The sequence below is a fragment of the Amblyraja radiata genome, chromosome 2, assembly GCF_010909765.2.
Source record: "Amblyraja radiata isolate CabotCenter1 chromosome 2, sAmbRad1.1.pri, whole genome shotgun sequence".
NCBI classification, from domain to species: domain Eukaryota; kingdom Metazoa; phylum Chordata; class Chondrichthyes; order Rajiformes; family Rajidae; genus Amblyraja; species Amblyraja radiata.
Window position 1 is genome coordinate 132,605,712 of NC_045957.1, and position 22,387 is coordinate 132,628,098.

Consider the following 22,387-nt stretch of genomic DNA (forward strand, 5'->3'; position numbering starts at 1 on the left):
ATGGGATACAAAGGAGAACTGGGCCAGCGAGGTCAGAAATTAGTACAGCTTCTAACAGGGAGAAGAGCAGTGAGAAGTATGAGATTCCTGGGTTTCAGCAACTAAGTTACAGAGAAAGGTTGAACAAGTTAGGTCTTTATTCTTTGGAGCACAGAAGGTTAAGGGGGGACTTGATAGAGGTCTTTAAAATGATGAGAGGGATAGACAGAGTTGACGTGGATATGCTTTTCCCATTGAGAGTAGGGAAGATTCAAACAAGAGGACATGATTTGAGAATTAAGGGACAGAAGTTTAGGGGTAACATGAGGGGGAACTTCTTTACTCAGAGAGTGGTAGCTGTGTGGAATGAGCTTCCAGTGGAAGTGGTGGAGGCAGGTTCGATTTTATCATTTAAAAATAAATTGGATAGGCATATGGACGGGAAAAGAATGGAGGGTTATGGTCTGAGTGCAGGTAGATGGGACTAGGCGAAAATAAGTGTTCGGCACGGACTTGAAGGGCCGAGATGGCCTGTTTTCCGTGCTGTAATTGTTATATGGTTATATGGTTAGATTCAAAATCAACTCCAACTTCATTTCTAGGAATTTTCGCAAAACCAGACTTTACTAGCATTTCAATAATTTCATTACTTCTGAAATATATTTGCTCAGGAAAATAATGCCAGAAAGTTAATTATTTTCTCCTCCTTTAGCTCCCAACAAAGTGTGCGACAAGAAACATCAAAGACCCCCCAGACGGTCCCAACCACCGAAGACTGTAAATACACCTGAAGACAGCACTTACTACAACATCATTCATGTAAGTCAGTCGCCAGCTCATCTATGTGATCACATCTTACTATTGTTAGCTTTTCCATTGAAATTGCAGGTGCTACCTGTTCACCTGTGCACCTGGAGCTTTTTGCAGATCCACACTTCAAAATACAGGCGCAAATAGACATTCTTGCCATAGATGGAGTACAGAGAAGGTTCACCAGACTGATTCCTGGGATGTCAGGGCTTTCATATGAAGAAAGACTGGATAGACCCGGCTTGTACTCGCTAGAATTTAGAAGATTGAGGGGGGATCTTAAAGACACTTACAAAGTTCTTAAGGGGTTGGACAGGCTAGATGCAGGAAGATTGTTCCCGATGTTGGGGAAGTCCAGAACAAGGGGTCACAGTTTAAGGAAAAGAGGGAAGTCTTTTAGGACCGAGCTGAGAAAATCATTTTTTACACAGAGAGTGGTGAATCTGTGGAATTCCCTGCCACAGAAGGTAGTTGAGGCCAGTTCATTGGTTATATTTAAGAGGGAGTTAAATGTGGCCCTTGTGGCTAAAGGGATCAGGGGGTATGGAGAGAAGGCAGTTATGGGATACTGAGTTGGATGATCAGCCATGATCATATTGAATGGTGGTGCATGCTCGAAGGACCAAATGGCCTACTTCTGCACCTATTTTCTATGTTTTCTAAATAGCTGATTGCACATTAAGCAACAAGAAAGACACCCCAGATAAACAGGTTTGAATTCTTCAGCTGTTCTGATGATTTATAAGGTTGGTCCAAGTTTCACGTACTTGCCTAGGTGATACAACAGCATCTCCAAAACCAACAAACCTCTCCTATCAATAATGACAATGACAGCAGGTCCATGGGAAGACCATCATCTCCATGTTCCCTTTCAGGTCCCAATATCCTAACCTGGAAATATATCATTAGTACTTTATAATTTCTAAGTTTAAGTTTAAGAATTAGCTGCCTAACACCATAGGCTAGATGCAGGAAGATTGTTCCCTACTCCTGCACCTATTTTCTATGTTTCTATGTTTCTATGTGAGAGAGGACCTTCATGAGAAAGGATATAATATTTCACAAAGTGGATAGTGACCACGGAGATGATGCAAATCTCCAGGGGAAGAATAAAATTAGCATCCTCGTTAAGACAGTGGCACAAGAAGTTTCAGATGCTGGAATTTGAAACAACAAACAATCTGCTGGAGGAACTCAGCGCATCAAACTATATCAGTGGATGGAAAGGAAGGGTCAATGTTTCGGGTCAAAACACTTTTGATTGCTCCAGATTCCAACAGCTACAGTCACCTGGCGGATGTGCGGGAGTGGGCGCCGTCTGTGTATGGCAGCCTGCCCGCAGTCCGTCTCTACACCTTTCTTTATTTTATTTTATGTTAGTGGAGGTCTTATATGTGGGGGGTGGGGGTGGGGAAGGGGGAAACTTTATTCTTAGTCCCCTACCTGGTCGGAGAGGCAGCATCCCTCCGTGCTGTTTCTTCGCCCCGTCCTCGCGGCCTACCACCGGAAGTGGAGCGGTGTTTTCCTGTCGGGACCAGCCAGGACTACAGCTTCGGCGGCGGTGGCGCAGCGCTGGGATACCAACACGGAGCGGGCGATGCCTACCGGGTCGCCGTGCGGTAAGCTCCGGAGCGCTTTGGTCGCCGACTTCCAACATCGCGGAGCTGTGGCTGCGGGCGTTCGGCCGCGTGCGGCGCTGGATTTGGAGCGCCGCAGAGCCAGGGATCGAGTTCGCCGGGGTCGGAGCTCCAGCCGGCACGGCCGGAGGACTACGAGTGCCGCGGTCTCCGGTCTCCGGGGAGGGGACAGCCGCTCCAGACTTTTCCAAGCCGCTGAGGAATGTTTCACCCGACGCCGATGTTTCATCTTTACGGCAAGAGGGCCCTGAAAATCATCGGACTGGCTGCATGGCCACAGATGGGCCCTGACCTCGGGTGTTTCACAGAGGAAGAGGACTTAACTTTCTGGTGCCTTTCCCCCACAGTGGAAATGTTTTGATTCTGCTGTGGGGGGATGTTTGTGTTGAACTCTGTAATATGTTGTGTCCATTTTTATTCATTTTTTTTTAAACCTTTTTCTATGGTTTGCAATGGAACTTATTATTTAAATTATGTGAAGCACTTTGGGGTCAATGCAAGTTGACTTAAAATGTGCTATATAAATAAAGTTTACTTACTTACTTATGTCTTTTACAACCACTGCAAGGTTTCTTCTTGTAATGCTAACTTTGAAGACGTTTTCCTCTTCTTGATGAAGAATTTCAACCCAAAATGCCCATTCCTTTCCATCCTCAGATGCCACATATTCCTCCAGCAGATTTGTACCCTTGCATCCTTATTAAGATGGCGGCCTTTATGCATGGCAGCATCAAGCCGTGCAGAGATTTAGGATACACAATCTCCAATCACTTCATGCTGTTGTGCACTGTTGCAAAGAATGGGCCTGGCCACATTGCAATGGAACTTTCCTTTCCGATCGACGGCATCATGTCACCTGTCATTCATAGAAAAGTTTAAGTCGATGAGCAAATTAATCAAGCAGTGATATAGCGCAGAGGGAGAATAAGGAGGGGAAGAGACAAGGACTTTAAGACTTTTTCCTCCATCACAGTGAGGAGGTGCCAGGTGAACTCACTGTGGTAGATGTTAATTTGTGTTTATTGTGTGTTTTGTTGTTTATTATTATATGTATGACTGCAGGCAACGAACATTTTGTTCAGACCAAAAGGTCTGAATGACAATTATAGGAATCTTATCTAATCTAATCTAATCGAATCTGTAGACCAGTGCTTCTTAAACTGGTGAATAGTTCACCCAAGGGTAAATGAAATTATTTTTGGGGTGAATTAGTTAATTTATGTTTTTTGCTCATGTGACAAAATAAATTATATGTAAAATTATACTCAAGGGAGAATTAGACGAAAATTACCCCAAAACATAAGAAAATTTAGTTGAGGGTCAATGAAATATTGTGATAAAGACTCAAGGGTGAATGACACTGAGATAGTTTAAGAAGCACTGCTTAGACCACCCTCAAAGCCCTGAGGGTAAAGAAGATGGTGGATCATGTCAGAACGTCCAAAGCAAACTGTCAAATTGGTTAAAGAAGACAACCCTTGTCAGAGGCCAGTTTTGTTCAGTTTTGGTCACCCTACTATAGGAAATACCTAAAGGTTGGATTAGAAATATTTCCCCTTATTTATTGCAAAGAGAAAGGCTGACAGACCATAATACCAATCTGCCGATGTCTATGTTTCATTTTAAAACAAATTTTTATTCGAACAAATGTTGGTTATAGCTTCAAAACCCATAACATATTTCTTACCCATAACTCAAATGCAAACCAAGGTAGAAACAATCCAGAGTTAAAAAATAACAAATAACAAATGCCCCTGTCCCACTTAGGAAACCTGAACGGAAACCTCTGGAGACTTTGCACCTCACCCAAAGTTTCCGTGAGGTTCCCGGAGATTGCAGGTAGTCGCTAAGTCGCCGGAGGCTGCAGTTAGTGGAAGCAGGTAGGGAGACTGACAAAACCTCCGGGAACCGCAAGGAAACCTTGGGTGGGGCGCAAAGTCTCCAGAGACTTCCGTTCAGGTTTCCTAAGTGGGACAGGGGCATTAACCCAGACTCAATAGAGCTGCAGCTTCACTATGGGAATTTGAAATGAATAAAGATCTGTTTTATTTGATACTGATTAACATTGCTGTCATACATTGCATTGCATAATTAGATTATGGGAGACAGAATTTTGATCCCTGCCACTTAAAGATTAGATGTAATGGACCTCCCATGTGAAGTCAGGGTGGAACATCTGTTGAGAATGATCCGATGAATGTACTGGAACCCACCCATCACCATATATTCTCACTAATCCATCTTCACCACCACCTGAACAAAACAATTATTGCAAACACTGGGAGTGTGAAACAAAAATAAAAAAAATACTGCCATTACTCAACAAGACCTTTCACCAGAACTGGAGAAGTTCTGCATCGGCATGTGAGTTTTCCTACGGGACATTGCTCAATCCACTCCACTGAAGCAATGCAGGTACAAAGACAAACTCTATCCTTCTATATATCAGCAGAGATGCAGTCCCTCTATTGACTTGTAATATTTGTTTTTAACAGAGATCAGTGCAGGATGGGAAGAGAAGACCCAGGAAAGACAGGTAACTGTTCACTTTCTTCCCGTCTATAAACACAGTACCGGATTAACTCCGCAGGCCAGGCAGCATCCCTGGAAAACATGGATAGGTGATGTATCGGGTTGAGACCTTTCTTCAGACTAATGAAAGGGTCTCGACCCCAAACATGATCTATCCATATTCTCCAGGGATGCTGCCTGACTGGCTGAGTTACTCCAGTACTTTGTGTCATTTTGTGTATTCACCAGCATCTGCAGTTTCTATATAAAGCTGTACCATTAGCTTAAAGCAAAAGAAAACAGAGGAACTGGAGGAACTCAGCAGATCAAGCAACATTGATCAATTGCCAAATGGATAGTCAATGTTTTCAGACATTATGTTGTGTCAGTAGTTAGATATTTTGCTTCAGATTCAGGATCTGTGGACTCGTGTTTCTAACGACACCGTGCACAGCGGTAGAGTTGCTGCCTTACAGCGCCAGAGACCTGGGTTTGATCCTGACTATGGGTGCAGTCTGTATGGTGTTTATACGTTCTGCCTGTGAGAGGAGGGGAGAGGGGGGAAGGAGTTTGATGTTTGGCACAGGACAAGGGAAGAGAACACAGAGACTAGATTTGGGGGTTGAACAGCATGCAACAAAGGATAACATTTTAACCCCAAAGCACCCCAAGGCCAATAACTATATACTTATAAAACTCTCATCCCTCTCTCCCTGTTTGCGTTGTTTTTCAATTTGCGCAAACACGGTACCCGATAGCGCTATGATTTTTCGCCACCTAACTTGCCATTTTCCTGTGCTGCAAGTGCAACAAGTTTTGTTCAGATCGGTGAAATAGTACAAAAGTTATGAAGGTTTAAAAATCATTAAAAACGCCCCTTGCGGCACTCGCTGTCATTCACCGGCGGAGAGGAGAATAAAGCTGAAGGAGCATAGTGTTTTGAGCAGCGTGCGGGGATTGAGCAGCGTGCGGGGATTGAGCAGTATGTGGGGAGAGACCAGCGTGCGGGGATTGATCAGCGTGCGGGGATTGAGCAGCGTGCGGGGATTGACCAGCATGTGGGGAGAGAGCAGCGTGCGGGGATTGACCAGCGTGTGGGGATTGAGCAGCGTGAGGGAAGAGAGCAGCATGTGGGGAGAGAGCAGCGTGCGGCAATTGAGCAGCGTGCATGGATTGAGCAGCGTGCGGGGATTGAGCAGCATGAGGGAAGAGAGCAGCATGTGGGGAGAGAGCAGCGTGCGGGCTGCTTCTATGGCGACCAGCACGACGAGCCGGGAACCGCTGAGTTGAACCGGAAGCCTCCGAGTGAAGCCGGAGTGGGACCGGGAGCGGCTGCGTGAGGCTGAAACTGAAGGTGCGGGGTGAGTAGAGTGCGAGCTGCAACTGTGGCGACCACACCCCTAGCCTCCCCACCACCCCCCTTCCCCCAAACCCCACTTCCCCCAAACCCCACTTCCCCCAAACCCCACTTCCCCAAAAACCCACCCCCACACACACCCCCCAACCCCCCCCCCCACCACCCTACCCTCACCCCCCTTCCCACACACAACCCCCGATCCCACTCCCCCTTTCCCAGGACCCACCCTTCCCCCACCTCCGGCCCCTACCCAGCCTTCCCCCACAACCCCCCGGCCCCCCCCAACCCCCCTTCCCCCACCACACCAACCACCACCAAATCCCCCACCCCCCCCAGCCCCCACAACACCCCCTTCCCACCCCCCCCTACCCTCACCCCCCGGCCACACAACACCACCAATCCCCACCCTCCCCCACCATCCTTCCCACCACCAACACCCCTCCTACCACACCCCCCTCCTCCCCACCCCCCTCCTCCCCACCCCCCTCCCCCACCACCCTTTCCCCAACCCATCCTTCCCACACACCCCCCTTCCCCCACACCCCACATCCCTCACACACCCCTCTCCGCCACATCCCCCCGTCCACCACAAACCCCCTCACCCAAAACCCCCCACAACCCCCTCCCCCACACCGTCCCACACCCCCTCCCACACCCCCACACCCCCACTTCCCCCACTCCCCGCCCACCCCGCCCTCCCCACACACCCCGCACACCCCGCCCTCCCCACACCTCCCCACACCCCCCCACACCCCCACACCCCCACACCCCCACATTGGACCAATGGACAATGCCACACACATGCTGACACTTCAGTGCATTAGTTCATCTGCAGCACAGAGGATGCAAAAACAAAATTACAAAGTTTGAAATAGATGCAGTTAAAGTTGTTTTTCTCTGATTTCTATGACCTAAGTATGTCTAAGTGTTCTAGGCTATCGTTTATATAATATAATCATAAATGTAATAACAAGTTTATTCAGTTCTGTTTATTCAGTTTAGTTATTCAGTTTAGTTTATTGTCATGTATACCAAGGTACAGTGAAAGGCTTTTTTGGTGTGCGAACCAGTCAGCGTAAAGACAATACATGATTTCAATTAGGCCATTGACAGTGTTTCGATACATGATAAGGGAATAACGTTTAGTGCAAGGTAAAGCCAGTAGAAAGGAACTGCAGATGCTGGTTTATTACACAGATAGACACAAAATGCAGGAGTATCTCAGTGGATCAGGCAGCATCTCTAGTGAAAATGGATAGGTGATGTTTCATGTTGGGACTCTTCTTCAGACCCTTTTTCTTACTCCAGCATTTTGTGTCTATTGTTTATTGATATAATATAGATGTTTATACTTTGGAACTTTTATCAAATTTAATATGCCTTCTTAGGATGTCATTACGGCTTTCCCTTTGTAACATGCTGGAAGAGTTCCTCACCAAAGGATGCAAATAACAAGAACACTTTGTGTTAAAAGCTCTGTGGCTCAGGATTCATGTCACACTCCTGTTATTCTCCCCATGTGTTGATGAACACTGAGAGGCTGAAAGCGAGCAATGCTTCCCATCAGAAACAAGTTAATGCACAGCACATGAACACTACCTCATTTCTCCCTCAGAGCTGAACACAGGGCTCATAAAGGTCAGATACCAGCACGGGGGAATTGACACAGTTAATAGGAATTGTATTTTTAGACACTGCAATTCTATTTAATGAGTTTAGTGAGCTCAGAGAACCTAATGTTTCCTAAGTACTTAACAGGGATATTTTTCTAACATTAAATATGTTTTTTAGGCTTAATTGACAAAAAAAACAAAAAGCCTCATAATTTTTTTTAAAATAGGCTTTGTGGCCACTTTCATATTTTGTAGAGATTTTCAATAGTTGTCCAAAATTTAAAGACTACAGATTGATTCTGCTTTTCTGTTCAATTTGTGTACTTCTGTGCATGAAGTCTAATGTAAATATTCACATCTGCAGTGAAGCTACAAAAATATTGGCTTCTAAGCTATCCACGTTTGGAGAGGTGTTTTAACTATGGCCCAAGGCATCATGTGCAATAGAACAACTCTTGCACATTAAATGAACACGGAAACCTTTAGAGTTGATTCAGGAAAAGAACCCAAGGAAGGGAGTCACAGACACCAAGAAAAAAAAAATAGTTTCTATGTTTCTAAATTTCAAAGAATAAATACATTGTTTAGCAATGCATTCTTATGCTGAATGAACCCCTGAGTAATTCCATTTTCTTCAATGCAATCTGCAGTTATGAAATTCTTGTTCATAATGATCACTTTGTTCGTACTTTTTTACACCTAGAACCATGTAGGGTTTCAATTTTGTGGCTTTTAGACTCATCGAATCATAGTCATACAGCACGGCTTGCCCATGACGATCAAGGTTCCCCACCTACATTAGTCCCACCTGTCTACGTTTGGCCCATATCCTTCTAAACATTTACCATGTACCTGTACAAATGTTTTTTAAATGGTGTTAAAGTATCTGCCTCAACTATCTCCTCCAGCAGTTCATTCCATATACTTCTTATAAAATCATTTCCCTCTCACCTTAAACCTACATCCTCTGGTTCTTCATTCCCCTACTCTGGGTAAAAGACTCCATGCATCTACCCTATTTTCTCATAATTTTGTACACCTCTATAAGATCATCCCTCATCCTCCTATGTTCCAAGGAATACAGTCCTAGCCCGCCAAACCTCCCCCTGTAGCTCAGGCCCTCAAGTCCTGGCAACATCCTTGTAAATCTTTACTGCGCTTTTTCCAGTTTAAATAACCTTTCCTTGAACACGGTGACCAAAACTAAACACTACTGTGGCTTCACCAACTCCTTGTACAGCTGCAGCGTAACATCCCAAATTATATACAAAAAACCCTGACTGATGAAGGCCAATGTGCTGAAAGCCTTCTTGACCATCGTATCTACCTGTGGTGCCACTTTCAAATAGCTATGTACCTGTACACCTCAATCCCTCTGCTCTCCCCAGAGCCATTTACTGTGAAATATTATTGTTTATATGTGTCTTCTTTAAAATTTAACCAATTAAGCCTGAGAAACAGTATTGTCATACAAGCAAGTCTAGTATTAACCTTAACATTCCTGTCTTGGAAAGGAGAATATTGGCCAGTGCCTTGGTATCCCTCATGTAGCAGAGTTCCCTAGACCTGCCAGCTTGCCCTTCAATCTAACTGGAACATACTTTCCTCAAACCCAGTTCAGTTTAGTTTATTGATACATATACTGAGGTACAGTAAAAGGCTTTTGTTGCATGCTATCTAGTCGGTGGAAAGACAATACATGCAAGCCATTTACTGTGTTTTGATACATCTCATCATCATCATCTCATCATCGTTGAAAACATTAGCGACGCAGTGGTGCTGGTTTCCGACGGACGCACCACACATCTCTGTCCTCCAGTTCCTGCGGACTTCCGCCGCTGGAAGTATAGGGGTTTGATGTGTGTGCTTTATCATCATTCCTTACAATGCTATGTACGACAGTGATCGCAACTTATGCTGAAGTGTGGCTCGCTAGAAGCTCATCCGCCCTTTGACAGGTCTTGTTTTTGGTCGTGCTGGGGGTCCACAGCCCCCTCCTCACCTGGCAAACCAGGTGGGGGAGATAGTTTAGTCGCCGACTATCCTACCATGGAGCAGGTAGCACAGGGGTTACATGGTACCCGTAGCGGGGGGAACTCCTCATGATACATGATAAGGGAATGACGTTTAGTGCAAGGTAAAGCAGCAGTCTGATCAAGGATAGTCAAAAGGTCACCAATGAGGTAGATAGTAGTTCTCTGGTTGTAGTAGGATGATTCCGTTGTCTAATAACAGCTGGGAAGAAACTGTCCTTGAATCTTGAGGTGTGTGTTTTCACACCTATACCCTTTGTTTGATGGGAGAAGGGAGTAGAGGAAGTAGCCAGGGTACTTGACTATGCTGCTGACCTTGCAGAGGCAACGTGAGGTATAAATGGAGTCAATGGAAGGGAGGTTGGTTTGTGCGATGGTCCAGGCTGTGTCCACAATTTGCTGCAATTTCATGCAGTCTTGGATGGAGCTGTTCCCAAACCAAGCTGCGATGCAACCTGAACAAATGCTTTCTATGGTGCATCTGTAGAAGTTGGTGAGAGTTGTAGGGGACATGTTGAACTTCCTAAGCCTTCTCAGGAAGAGGAGGTGTACTTTCTTTGTCGTTGCTTCAAGAGGTGATAGTGTTGGTGATATTGATTCCTAAGAATTTTGTGAACGATTGCAGCAGGATCTGGATCGATTGGCCAGGTGGGCGGGGGAATGGTTGATGAAATTTAATACAGAGAAGAGTGAGGTGTTGCATTTTGGGACGTCAAACAAGGACAGGACCTACACAGAAAACGGTAGGCCTCTAGGTAGTGTTGTAGAGCAGAGGGATCTAGAAGTACAGGTGCATGATTCCTTGAAGGTCAAGTCACAGGTAGATGAGGTGGTCAAAAAAGTTTTTGACACTTCTCCTTCATCAGTCAGATTATTGAGTATAGACCTATTTCCTTCGCTCCATAGATGCTGCTGCACCCGCTGAGTTTCCCCAGCAATTTTGTGTACCTATTGAGTATAGACGTTGGGAGGTCATGTTGCAGTTGCAAAAGACGTTGGTGAGACCGCATTTAGAATATTGTGTTCAGTTCTGGGCACCATGTTATTGGAAAGATATTGTCAAGCTTGAAAGAGTTCAGAAAAGATTTACGAGGATGTTGCCAGGACTAGAGGGTGTGAGCTATAGGGTATTGAGTGTCTCTATTCCATGGAGCGCAGGAGGATGAGGGGAGATCATATAGAGGTGTACAAAATCATGAGAGGAATAGATGAAGTAGAATCGGAGAGGGAACCTTTTCACACAAAGGGTGGTGGGTGTATGGAACAAGCTGCCAGAGGAGGTAGTTGCTGGGACAATCCCATTGTTTAAGAAACAGTTAGACAGGTATATGGAAAGGACAGGTTTGGAGGGATATGGACGAAACGCACGCAAGTGGGACTAGTGTAGCTGGGACATTGTTGGCCGGTGTGGGTGAGTTGGGCCGAAGGGCCTGTTTCCGCACTGTATCACTCTATGACTATGACTCTCTCTTCTTCAGTGCTGTCAATACAAACTGGGGTATGTGCACTACTTTGCTTCCTATCTCCTTTGTCTTGGTGACATTGAGAAGAAAGGTAGGAAAGAACTGCAGATGCTGGTTTAAATTGATGGTATACACATAATGCCGTAGTAGCTCAGCGGGGCAGGCAGCATCTCTGGAGAGAAGGAATGGGTGACGTTTTGGGTCGAGACCCTTCTTCAGACTGATGGTCTGTCTGATCAGTCTGAAGGAGGGTCTAGACCCGAAACGTCACCCATTCCTTCTCTCCAGAGATGCTGCCTGGCCCGCTGAGTTACTCCAGCATTTTGTGTCTACCTTTGAGAGAAAGGTTGATGTCTCAACACCAGGATACAAGGCTTTTGATCTCCTTCCTGTATTCCGTCTCATCATTATTTGTTGATTGTGGGATAGGTTTGGGATGTGACCACTTTGGGATAAGTGACCATAATTCTATTGATTTTAAAATAGTTATGGAAAAAGAACTGGTCAAAAAGTTAAAGTCCTACATTGGGGCAAGGCTAATTTTGATAGTATTATACAGGAACTTGCAAAGATTGATTGGAAGAGACTGTTTGCAAATAAAGGGAGTTGGAAAATAGGAGACTTTGAAAAGGGGGATAGGGAGAGTTCAGGGAAAGCAGAGTGTTTCTCAAAAACTAGTTTATTGAGAATATCGCAGGATATTATATTTACTTTTTGATGATTGTTTTTTTAATGATTACTCAAGTAGATAGCATTTGCTACCTCACCAGTATCACCATGTAGTTGATTCCAGACCAATCCAATGTTAAGCTTCCTCGTACTTCCCCCTGTGAAATAGTCTGGCTCTTACCTCTGTAGAACATCTTCTGTGTCCGTAGCATGAAATGTTTTCATTAATTATATGTTTCCTTTGAGCAAGGATGTTAAGTTGCTGTTTGGATTATGGTGGTGAAATTCAACCTCTTTGTTCCACTCCAGAAAGAAAAACATGTGTCACCATATTTGCCTTGCAATCTATACCACGCTCTCATTTCCAATCCATAGACCACAGTCTGCCTGAGTTGAGAGCAAACAACACTCACGTTTTGCATCATTGTCAAATTAAATTTGACTCGTTCTACAGCATGTGATTAGCACTGGTTAAAATTCTACTCTGTTAGAGATCATTTTACAAGCCTAGTTCTAATTGTTGGCTTCACTTATTCATGTGTGTGCCTTGGATCTCCCCTGGGAAGTTGTGAAACCCAATGTGATGAATGAAACAAATTGAATGAGGTGTTATAATTACAGTTAATATGCTCATTATTTTCTCTGTAGCCAAGTTAAGTTGCTGGATGAAGATGATCGTTACTACGGAGAAATAACACCCGCCGATTCCACATCAAAGGATAAAACTAAAGCGACAGGAAGAAATCCATCGAAAGAGCCCAGATCCACAAATCCCACTCACTCCAACAGGTAGATCTACACACATAGTGAAAACAAGTGTCACAACTGTGAAAATAGAACATTATTTCAAAATGACCAATAATGGGAAAACAAGAATTAATTATAGCATCTTTCACGCGAACATTCTTATCCAAGTCCCAAAACTGTACTTCTACAAGTTACTGACAATCCAAATCTGAGCACATTTTGACTCCGTAAATACTTCAACTATCCCTTAGAAACAGAGCTTAGAATGTGCTATAATCACATTCCTCCACATCTTGCAATTTCCATGCTTATTACAACTTTTATTCAAAGTTCACTGGATATCAAACTGCACTTTCATTAACTGCAGGCAAAGGAACACGCTTATTTGTCATAAATTGGGCTACAATGTAAATTAAAAAATACACTGATGCATGGGAGAAGTGGCCCCAAAACCTTAAGTAAACATGAAAGAATTGAATCAAAAGGAATACGACCTGTTCTGTGATGTTTATGAGAATAACAATGGCCACTGTATCTGTGAACATAACCTTCACCACATTCAGTGGCTTCGACCATCCGCAATTGGCTGCTTCCTCTGCCACCCAGGTTGGGTTCTGGGTAGTAGGTGTATCAGCCCAAAATCATCACAATGCATGCAGGAGGATATCCGGTCAGGATGTACAACTTACTGTCAACAACATGATGAGATGTGGGCCTCAAGGTGGAATCCCAATAGGAACAGGGGAACATAGAAACATAGAAACATAGAAAATAGGTGCAGGAGTAGGCCATTCGGCCCTTCGAGCCTGCACCGCCATTCAATATGATCATGGCTGATCATCCAACTCAGTATGCTGTACCTGCCTTCTCTCCATAGCCCCTGATCCCTTAAGCGACAAGGGCTACATCTAACTCCCACTTAAATCTAGCCAATGAACTGGCCTCAACTACCTTCTGTGGCAGAGAATTCCACAGATTCGCCACACTCTGTGTAAAAAAAGATTTTCTCATCTCGGTCCTAAAAGACTTCCCCCTTATCCTTAAGCTGTGACCCCTTGTTCTGGACTTCCCCAACATCGGGAATAATCTTCCTGCATCTAGCCTGTCCAACTCCTTAAGAATTTTGTAAGTTTCTATAAGATCCCCCTCAATCTTCTAAATTCTAACGAGTACAAGCCCAGTCTATCCAGTCTTTCTTCATATGAAAGTCCTGCCATTTCAGGAATCAGTCTGGTGAACATTCTCTGTACTCCCTCTATGGCAAGAATGTCTTTCCTCAGATTAGGAAACAGAAGGTCTGTTTACTGCTCATGAAAGGATTGCCTGGTGTTAAACTCAACTTCCATTAATTAATTACCACTTCACAATTTTGGGGAAAGTGGAGAATAAATGGAATTACCTCTAAAGAACTGTTCTATTTTGTTGAGAAATGGAAACCATGAATTATATTACCTCAGTCATGGTGCCTATCATAATATCAGTCGGGTAGAAATTTTTATCAAATGGATATATTTCTGAAATTTTATTTCTATTCAACAGATTTCAAAACAATTGATAATCTTGACAGTGGCATGGATTTTCACATAATTCAGCATCAAAATGTATATAATATATTTCATGAGACTTCTGGATTTCTTTGACTTTACCGGCTAATTCATACTAGTTTTGCTGTGGCATTATCAATGGTGCAATTTAAGCATGATAGTTTGAAATGTTGGAGGAATATTAAGACCAGTTTCATGTAAATCTTATAACACATAACACTCAGACCATAATTTAACTTTTGTTTATTGCAACAAACTCTAAAAGTGCAATAGATAAGAAAGATTGCCCACTGATCTGTCAAGAGGCATTCTGACATCTCACACTGTCTTCCTAGAATAAGCGATTGGCAAAAACATGCAGTATCCTACATTATAGAAAGTTGTGGTAGGGCCTTTGAATTATCTTGCTTTTTTCTTTCCAGCTTTCCTGTTATTATCTTCTTGTATATTAATAAAACACACCAAATTTATTGAACAGTGGTAATTTTTATCACGCGGGCTGAGATGTAACTCGGTTTTCACTTGGGGATAAAGGTTTAGTTTATCCACAATTGTACTTCTCTATTTTCCTTTACACTGTCCTAGATCATTGATGTTTTCTGAAAAATCAACAAATCTCTCTTAGCAAGCAAATGTACGACAAGTTAATATCCCCTACCTTGGTCTGCTACTTTATCACAGCCATTAAACCATTAATTTATTTTCAAAAGCTTAAGGCCCAAGTTGAAATGGTAGATCAACATAGAAACATAGAAAATAAGTGCAGGAGTAGGCCATTCGGCCCTTCGAGCCTGCACCGCCATTCAATATGATCATGGCTGATCATCCAACTCAGTATCCTGTACCTGCCTTCTCTCCATACCCCCTGATCCCTTTAGCCACAAGGGCCACATCTAACTCCCTCTTAAATATAGCCAATGAACTGGCCTCAACTACCTTCTGTGGCAGAGAATTCCACAGATTCACCACTCTCTGTGTGAAAAATGTTGTTCTCATCTCGGTCCTAAAAGATTTCCCCTTTGTCCTTAAACTGTGACCCCTTGTTCTGGACTTCCCCAACATCGGGAACAATCTTCCTGCATCTAGCCTGTCCAAACCCTTAAGAATTTTGTAAGTTTCTATAAGAACCCCCCTCAATCTTCTAAATTCTAGTGAGTACAAGCCGAGTCTATCCAGTCTTTCATCATATGAAAGTCCCGACATCCCATGAATCAGTCTGGTGAACCTTCTCTGTACTCCCTCTCTGGCAAGAATGTCCTTCCTCAGATTAGGAGACCAAAACTGTACGCAAGACTCCAGGTGTGGTCTCACCAAGACCCTGTACAACTGCAGTAGAACCTCCCTGCTCCTATACTCAAAGTAACAAGAAGAATTTAAAAATACAGTAATTATGTGTTCATGAATGTCATCGTCTGTTATCTCTGGCCCCTGATGCCTCAACTGTATTAGTCAGATAAGCTATAGTTCTCCATTTGTTTTCTGTGTGTATGTATTGTATATTTTGATTCAGAAAACAATAAAACAGGTTACTTCCTCTCACAGAAAAAGAAAAACATGGACTCCATGGTAATCCCCATAGCTGTCAGTGAAAGTTGCCCTGTCAATATGCACATTTTCTATCTAAAACTCTTCTGTGCGGACGAGCTGTGCGTCAGAGATAATGAAATCTATATATTGTCGAAAATAATGCTATTCTGTCAATCAGAAAAGTTGTTTCAAGAGAACATTTAGGACCTCTATGGGTTATATTTATGTTAATTATAAAAAGATCACCACATTTATCGAGTTGTACATAGCAACATTTATTATGGCATGGTGTGTTTGCAAACATCATATTTCAGCATAATCAATAATAAGATTTGTTTATTAGCAGGACATGGCTGCTGGCCATATCAATAATAGTTGCCCACATTAAACAGCATAGCACACATCATTTCAGATGGTGGTGAAGAAACAACAACATTGCAGTGTGTCTGAGGTTTCACATAGGCCACACGTGTTAAAGATAGATTTCCTCCCCTAAACAACATTAGTGAACCAGCTGGGCTGGGGTTTTATGATAATCCAGTAGTTTTATGGTCACCATAAATGTTATTAGCATTTTTATTTAATTGCTTGAATTAAAATTCCCTGCTGAAATGCAGCTATTTGAAGTCATGCCTTTAGATCAGTCGTCCAAACCTCTGGATAAAGATAAAAAGGCAACTTAATCATTATTGCCACCGTACTACATTCTTGATCCTCCTAGAGGCATCGGATGGCTGCTGTCAATCATTATTAAACTTGTCAATAGGAAACAGTGTTATTTCCAGCGTTTTCTGTATACAACTGAATTATTACCACGACAAATGTATTGTAAGTTCCCAAGTGTGCACAGGCAACAAAGCTCACAGTATTAAACAGGAAGTTCTGCCAGGTCAGCAAGAGAGCTTACAAAGTCAACAGATATATACAGGTTGTGGAGCTCAGCTTATTCAGCTGCAGCTTTGCAATCTGCTGCATTTTACACGCCAATCTTGCCAGCCTTATTCCTTGCCAGAGCATCATTAAGGCTACAAACTGGAAGCAAAAATATGTATTTTATGTGCTTAACCCCAGTTTCGATCTCTTTTTCTGTCACCCCATCTATTTAGGATGGGAGGATCATGGGGTTCTGTTAACGTTGCAGCTTTGCAATTGGAAGCTACTTTCTTATTTTGTTTCTTTAATCGGGAAATCTGCTCCTATTTCGAACATATTTTTTGAAATCCTCTTTGCACAATTTTCTTCAGCCCTAAAGGTAAATTTGTTTCCATATTGTTTTTCAAATGCAATAATCGAAGGTTAACACAATGCAAAATGAAATATAATCAGGAAGATGTGCAAACTCGCCCCACCATGTCATAGAAACATAGAAACATAGAAAATAGGTGCAGGAGTAGGCCATTCGGCCCTTCGAGCCTGCACCGCCATTCAATATGATCATGGCTGATCATCCAACTCAGTATCCTGTACCTGCCTTCTCTCCATACCCCCTGATCCCTTTAGCCACAAGGGCCACATCTAACTCCCTCTTAAATATAGCCAATGATCTGGCCTCAACAGATGGGATCCCAGCCCATGACCCCATTTGCTTATTTTGACACCAGCAAAGATGAAGGACAATTGTCTCAACCTGCTTTGAGTCATCAGGGAGCTATTTGCAGCTCTTTGCCATCTGTAGCAACAACAGTTTTCAGTTAAACTGCAACATACGGAGGGCACGATTACGCCTGCAGCTAATTCCACTGTAGTGCCAGCTCATGTGCTGATCATAAATGGATGAAAACGGTAACTGATTCTTTGCCCAATGTGGCCAATATTTTCAGCCTCTTTTCAATTGCCTGACTTAGTTTTCCACTGAGACTTCGAGCATGATAATATCTCTGTGCAGGAAGCTTACCAAACTGAGGAAGTTACTTGTGGATATCATACACTAAATCTATGTGACTGACCACAGTTACAATCACTTCATGTCTTTAGATTTAGAAACTGCATAGATTTACAGTTGCATATTAATATAATAATAATAATAATAATAATAAATGTTATTTATGGGCGCCTTTCAAGAGTCTCAAGGACACCTTACAAAAATTGAGCATGTAGAGGAAAAACATGTAAGGGGAATGAAATAAATAGTAGAGACATGACTAGTACACAAAGTAAAGACAGAATTCAATACAAAACACAGTATGAGGCAATTAATGCACAGATGAAAAGGGAGGGGGACGTGGGGCTAAGGATAGGCAGAGGTGAAGAGATGGGTCTTGAGGCGGGACTGGAAGATGGTGAGGGACACGGAATTGCGGATCAGTTGGGGGAGGGAGTTCCAGAGCCTGGGAGCTGCCCTGCAGAAGGCTCTGTCCCCAAAACTGCGGAGGTTGGACTTGTGGATGGAGAGGAGACCGGCTGATGTGGATCTGAGGGACCGTGAGGGTTGGTAGGGGGAGAGGAGGTCAGTGAGATATGGGGGGGGCAGATGGTGGAGGGCTTTGTAGGTGAGGACCAGGATTTTGTAGGTGATCCGGTGGGAGATTGGAAGCCAGTGAAGTTTTTTGAGGACTGGAGTGATGTGATGCCAGGATTTGGTGTGGGTGATGAGTCGGGCGGCTGCGTTCTGGACCAGTTGGAGTCGGTTGATGTAGGTGGAGCTGATGCCAATATGCGCTACGCTGAGAAATGTATATGTATGGGGTGGCTGTGTGAGGGTGTGGAGAGGAGTGATAGCACATAGGAGAAATTGTGGATGTTGGCTTACCAAAGCAAACACAGAAAATGCTGTAAAGACTCAACAGGCTATGAAACATCTGTGGAAGGGAAATTGAGTGAAAGCATCAGGTTAATGACGATGCAATTAATTTCATTTCTCTCTTCATAAATGCTACCTGACATATTAAATATTATCAATATTTTCTAGGGAGCAGGGGTTGCATTTGAAATGTGTGGCATCTGCAGACATGATCATTTGTCTGAATCATTCGAGAAATACTGATTTTCTTCGTGCATTCTGTGGGTCCCTGAGTGTGACTGGCATCACCGATCATAGCTGGTGCACAGCTGTCTGCAAGAGGCAAGTTTGGCAGTGGTAGACAAAAAGCTTACCTTACACACATTCACTTCTCAAACATCAAAAATGTTCTCTGCCGCATTTCTGTCTTGCATTTCCGTACCAACGTCTAATCACTTTTGTCCGTACACAGTCTTTGAGAAGGCTGACTATGTTCTAAAATTATACTCACTTTATCTGAAGAATGCTGTGATCTCCTGTGTCACTCATTTTCTGCAGGGTGGTCCCAGGAATCCTTCCCCTTCCCAATAAACATTCCCTACATCCCAATGTGGAATAATATTGGGTTTTGCTATGTTATACACACAACTTTCATACTCTAAATGCCCATAATAGTCCGAGACCTCCATTTGAGTGGGGAAGTCCCAATGTACTGGCTGTGTTCCCCTGTTAACTCCTGGCACTCCTCTACTAGTCTCCTTGCAGTCATGCCAGGAGACTTACTCTCAGATCTTGCAGTGGATTCACAAACTAACTCTGCATTGGGAAAGTTAGTCTGTGAGGAAGAAAGGTGAGAATAAGGTAAGTTACATTATTTCCTGTTGAATTTGGCACTAAAACCTCATTTAGATTTTTACTCCATTTTCTTCAGTCAATGAGAAAGGCTAGCCTGCTGCTGAGTGGGAAAATCTTTGCTGAAACATATTGGAGAAGGCAAGTTGTGGTGATAGTGGGATGAGGCAGATGGAGGCAATAAGGAGGGAGGCAGAGAAGGTGAAATCATTTCTGAGGGTATTAACCACCGTGGTTGAAGATCACGGGCGATGGGCTGGGTTAGGAATGAAACATTGAATAAAGCGAGTGGAGTTACAGATGTGTTGAGTCGAGTGCCTGTTTCTGTGCTATATAGGTCTATGACTCCAGATTTGCTGGGGAACACTGCTCTCCCTACTACCCAATAGGTGTTAGAACAGAACGTAGCTGGCGACTTCCATCTTACTTTAGTCATTGTTTTATTTTCCTAAAAGGAAATCCATCCAGCAGCCATAACAAAATCTGAGGAAGATAGTCAATTAAATGTTGCAATCACACATCTATAACTTTCGCATGGGTTACTCAGACTTCCCAAAATGAGCTGTATTAAACCAGATTCAGACGAGTTGGACATTGAGATCCTATTTTAACTAATTTAATTCCCGAATCCCTTTTGGATTATCAATGGAATCCAAAACCCCTATTACTCAGCAAGGTTAGACCACCATATTACCTGCGTGAGATGTGTAATGGTGTAACATAACAATATAATCGGTTGCATAGACCTGAAATAATCAGTTTAGTTTAGTTTAGGGATACAGTGCAGAAACAGGTCCTTCGGCCACCGAGTCTGTGTCAGTGTGCGACTCTATACTATACTACACTATACTACACACCAACACATTAGTGTTAGTGTGTGTGTGTAGATCCCCGCACTCTAACACTATACTACACACTAGGGACAATTTACAATTTTTACCAAGCCAATTAGTCTACTTACCTGGATGTCTTTGGAGTGTGGGAGGAAACCGGAGCTACCGGAGAAAACACACGCAGGTTACGGTGAGAGTGTGCAAACTCAGGCGAAGACAGCACCGTAGTCAGGATCGAATCCGGGTCTCTGGCCTGTAAGGCAACAACTGTGCCCAGTTAATAAAGGGCAGGAAATAGATAGGGTGAATGCATAGTGTTTTATTTTCCAGGGTAGGTCAAAGACACTTTTTTTGTAACACTGTGATATGATCAAATTTAATATACAGATAGGTCAAACAACATTCAGTCATACTGACTCGATCACTGGGCTTCAGAGGAGATGATTTGTTCTGAGAGTGCACTGTATCTACCATGGTCCAGCTCTGATGATCCTGCATCAGTGAAGTTGGGAGATAGTTTAGATTTGGTGATTCACATTTCACAGAAAAGCAGATGTTGGCTACTGGAATAGCTAAGCCATACCAAATGCCAATTGATGCAACTCTCTCCAAGTTCTCTGCAGCTGGACAGAGATGGCATTTGGAAGCAATTGATGAAAAGCACCCTGCAACAGACCCACATTTGCAGAGGAAATGAAGGAATCTGCGCAAATACAAGTTCATTGATGCCATAGGGCTTTGCAATGTTCTATTCAAGCATGGATAGAGTGGCTGACTTCATGAGTGTTCAAATAAGTTGTCGTTAAATGAGTCCAGGCAGACCTTGAGTATGCAGGCTACCAATGCTATCTTAAAATGGATGTACAGTTTCATATTGTAGTCCTACTCCCACACTGGCCTGCACTAAAGTGCTCTCCTATAGAGAGTAGGAGTAAAGTGCAACTGCTTATGAGCGCTGAGAGGGGACATAGAAATACATACTCTACTCATGCCCTTAGGCCACCAAGCCCACACTAAACATCAACCACCCTATTTACACTAATCCTGCATTAGCCTAGCAAGCAACCTTGATCCATTGTTGTTTGTCTACCGCCACAACAGGTCCACAGCTGATACTATCTCCCTGGCCCTACACTCATCCGTGGAACATCTGGATAAGAGAGATAAGTCAGGTTTCTATTGATAGACTACAACACTGCTTTCAATACCATTATACCATCCAAGCATATCTCCAAACTCGTGGAACTTGGAGTCAACACTCTGCAACTGGATCTTCGACTTCCTAACCATCAGACCACAATCAATGAGGATAGGGGACAAATCATCCTCTATGATAATCCTCAACACTGGTGTCCTACAAGGATGCGTTCTCAGCCCCCTTCTTTACTCCTACATACACGACACCCAACTCAGTATACAAATTTGCAGACGACACCGGCCGGATATCAAATAACAATGAGACTGAGTACAGGAAAGAGTTAGAGAATCTTGTATGCCCAGTGCCAAGACAACAACCTTTCCCTCAATGTCAGCAAGACAAACGAGATTGTGATCGACTTCAGTAAACAGCCAGTACACATACCACGGTATACATTGACGGCACCAAAATAGAGATAGTTGAAGCTTCAAGTTCCTAGGAGTAAATACCACCAGCAACTTGACCTGAACCAGCCATAATGAAGCAATGGCCAAGAAGGCACACCAACACAACTACTTCCTTAGAAGGCTTAGGAAGTTTGGCACATCCCTAACAACTCTCAACAGCATCTACAGATGTGCCATTGAAAGCATTTCTATGAAGCAAGTCAACGACTCAACTGGCTGCTGGACAGTGTTTTTGCATTTCGACCAGCTTCACTCTAGCAGTTCACATGATTCCCAACCCATCAATCACCTAAACAGATGTGAAAGTATTTTTTTCTACTGCCGAGGTGACATCAACTAATGTTGCCAATTTGCTCCATTTCTTCCAATAGATTTGGTTCATACCAGTTTACATTCTCCTCTGCTCTTGGCTTCTCTCTCATATTTCAGCACCTTCTTCAGTTTAATCACATCCTTCCGACACCATGGCAACCAAAATTATACACAAT

General features: G+C 43.3%; 1 protein-coding gene across 5 annotated transcripts in view; it reads left to right on the forward strand.

The window, feature by feature from the left end:
• Positions 1–22,387, forward strand: part of myo3a (myosin IIIA) — a 312,459-nt gene that overhangs the window by 280,953 nt on the left and 9,119 nt on the right. For all 5 annotated transcript variants that reach the window (XM_033015890.1, XM_033015903.1, XM_033015896.1 and 2 more), the window contains 3 exons: positions 692–798; positions 4,922–4,962; positions 12,721–12,861. In XM_033015890.1, the coding sequence (XP_032871781.1) occupies positions 692–798; positions 4,922–4,962; positions 12,721–12,861 (289 nt within the window). The remainder of the gene's footprint in view (positions 1–691; positions 799–4,921; positions 4,963–12,720; positions 12,862–22,387) is intronic.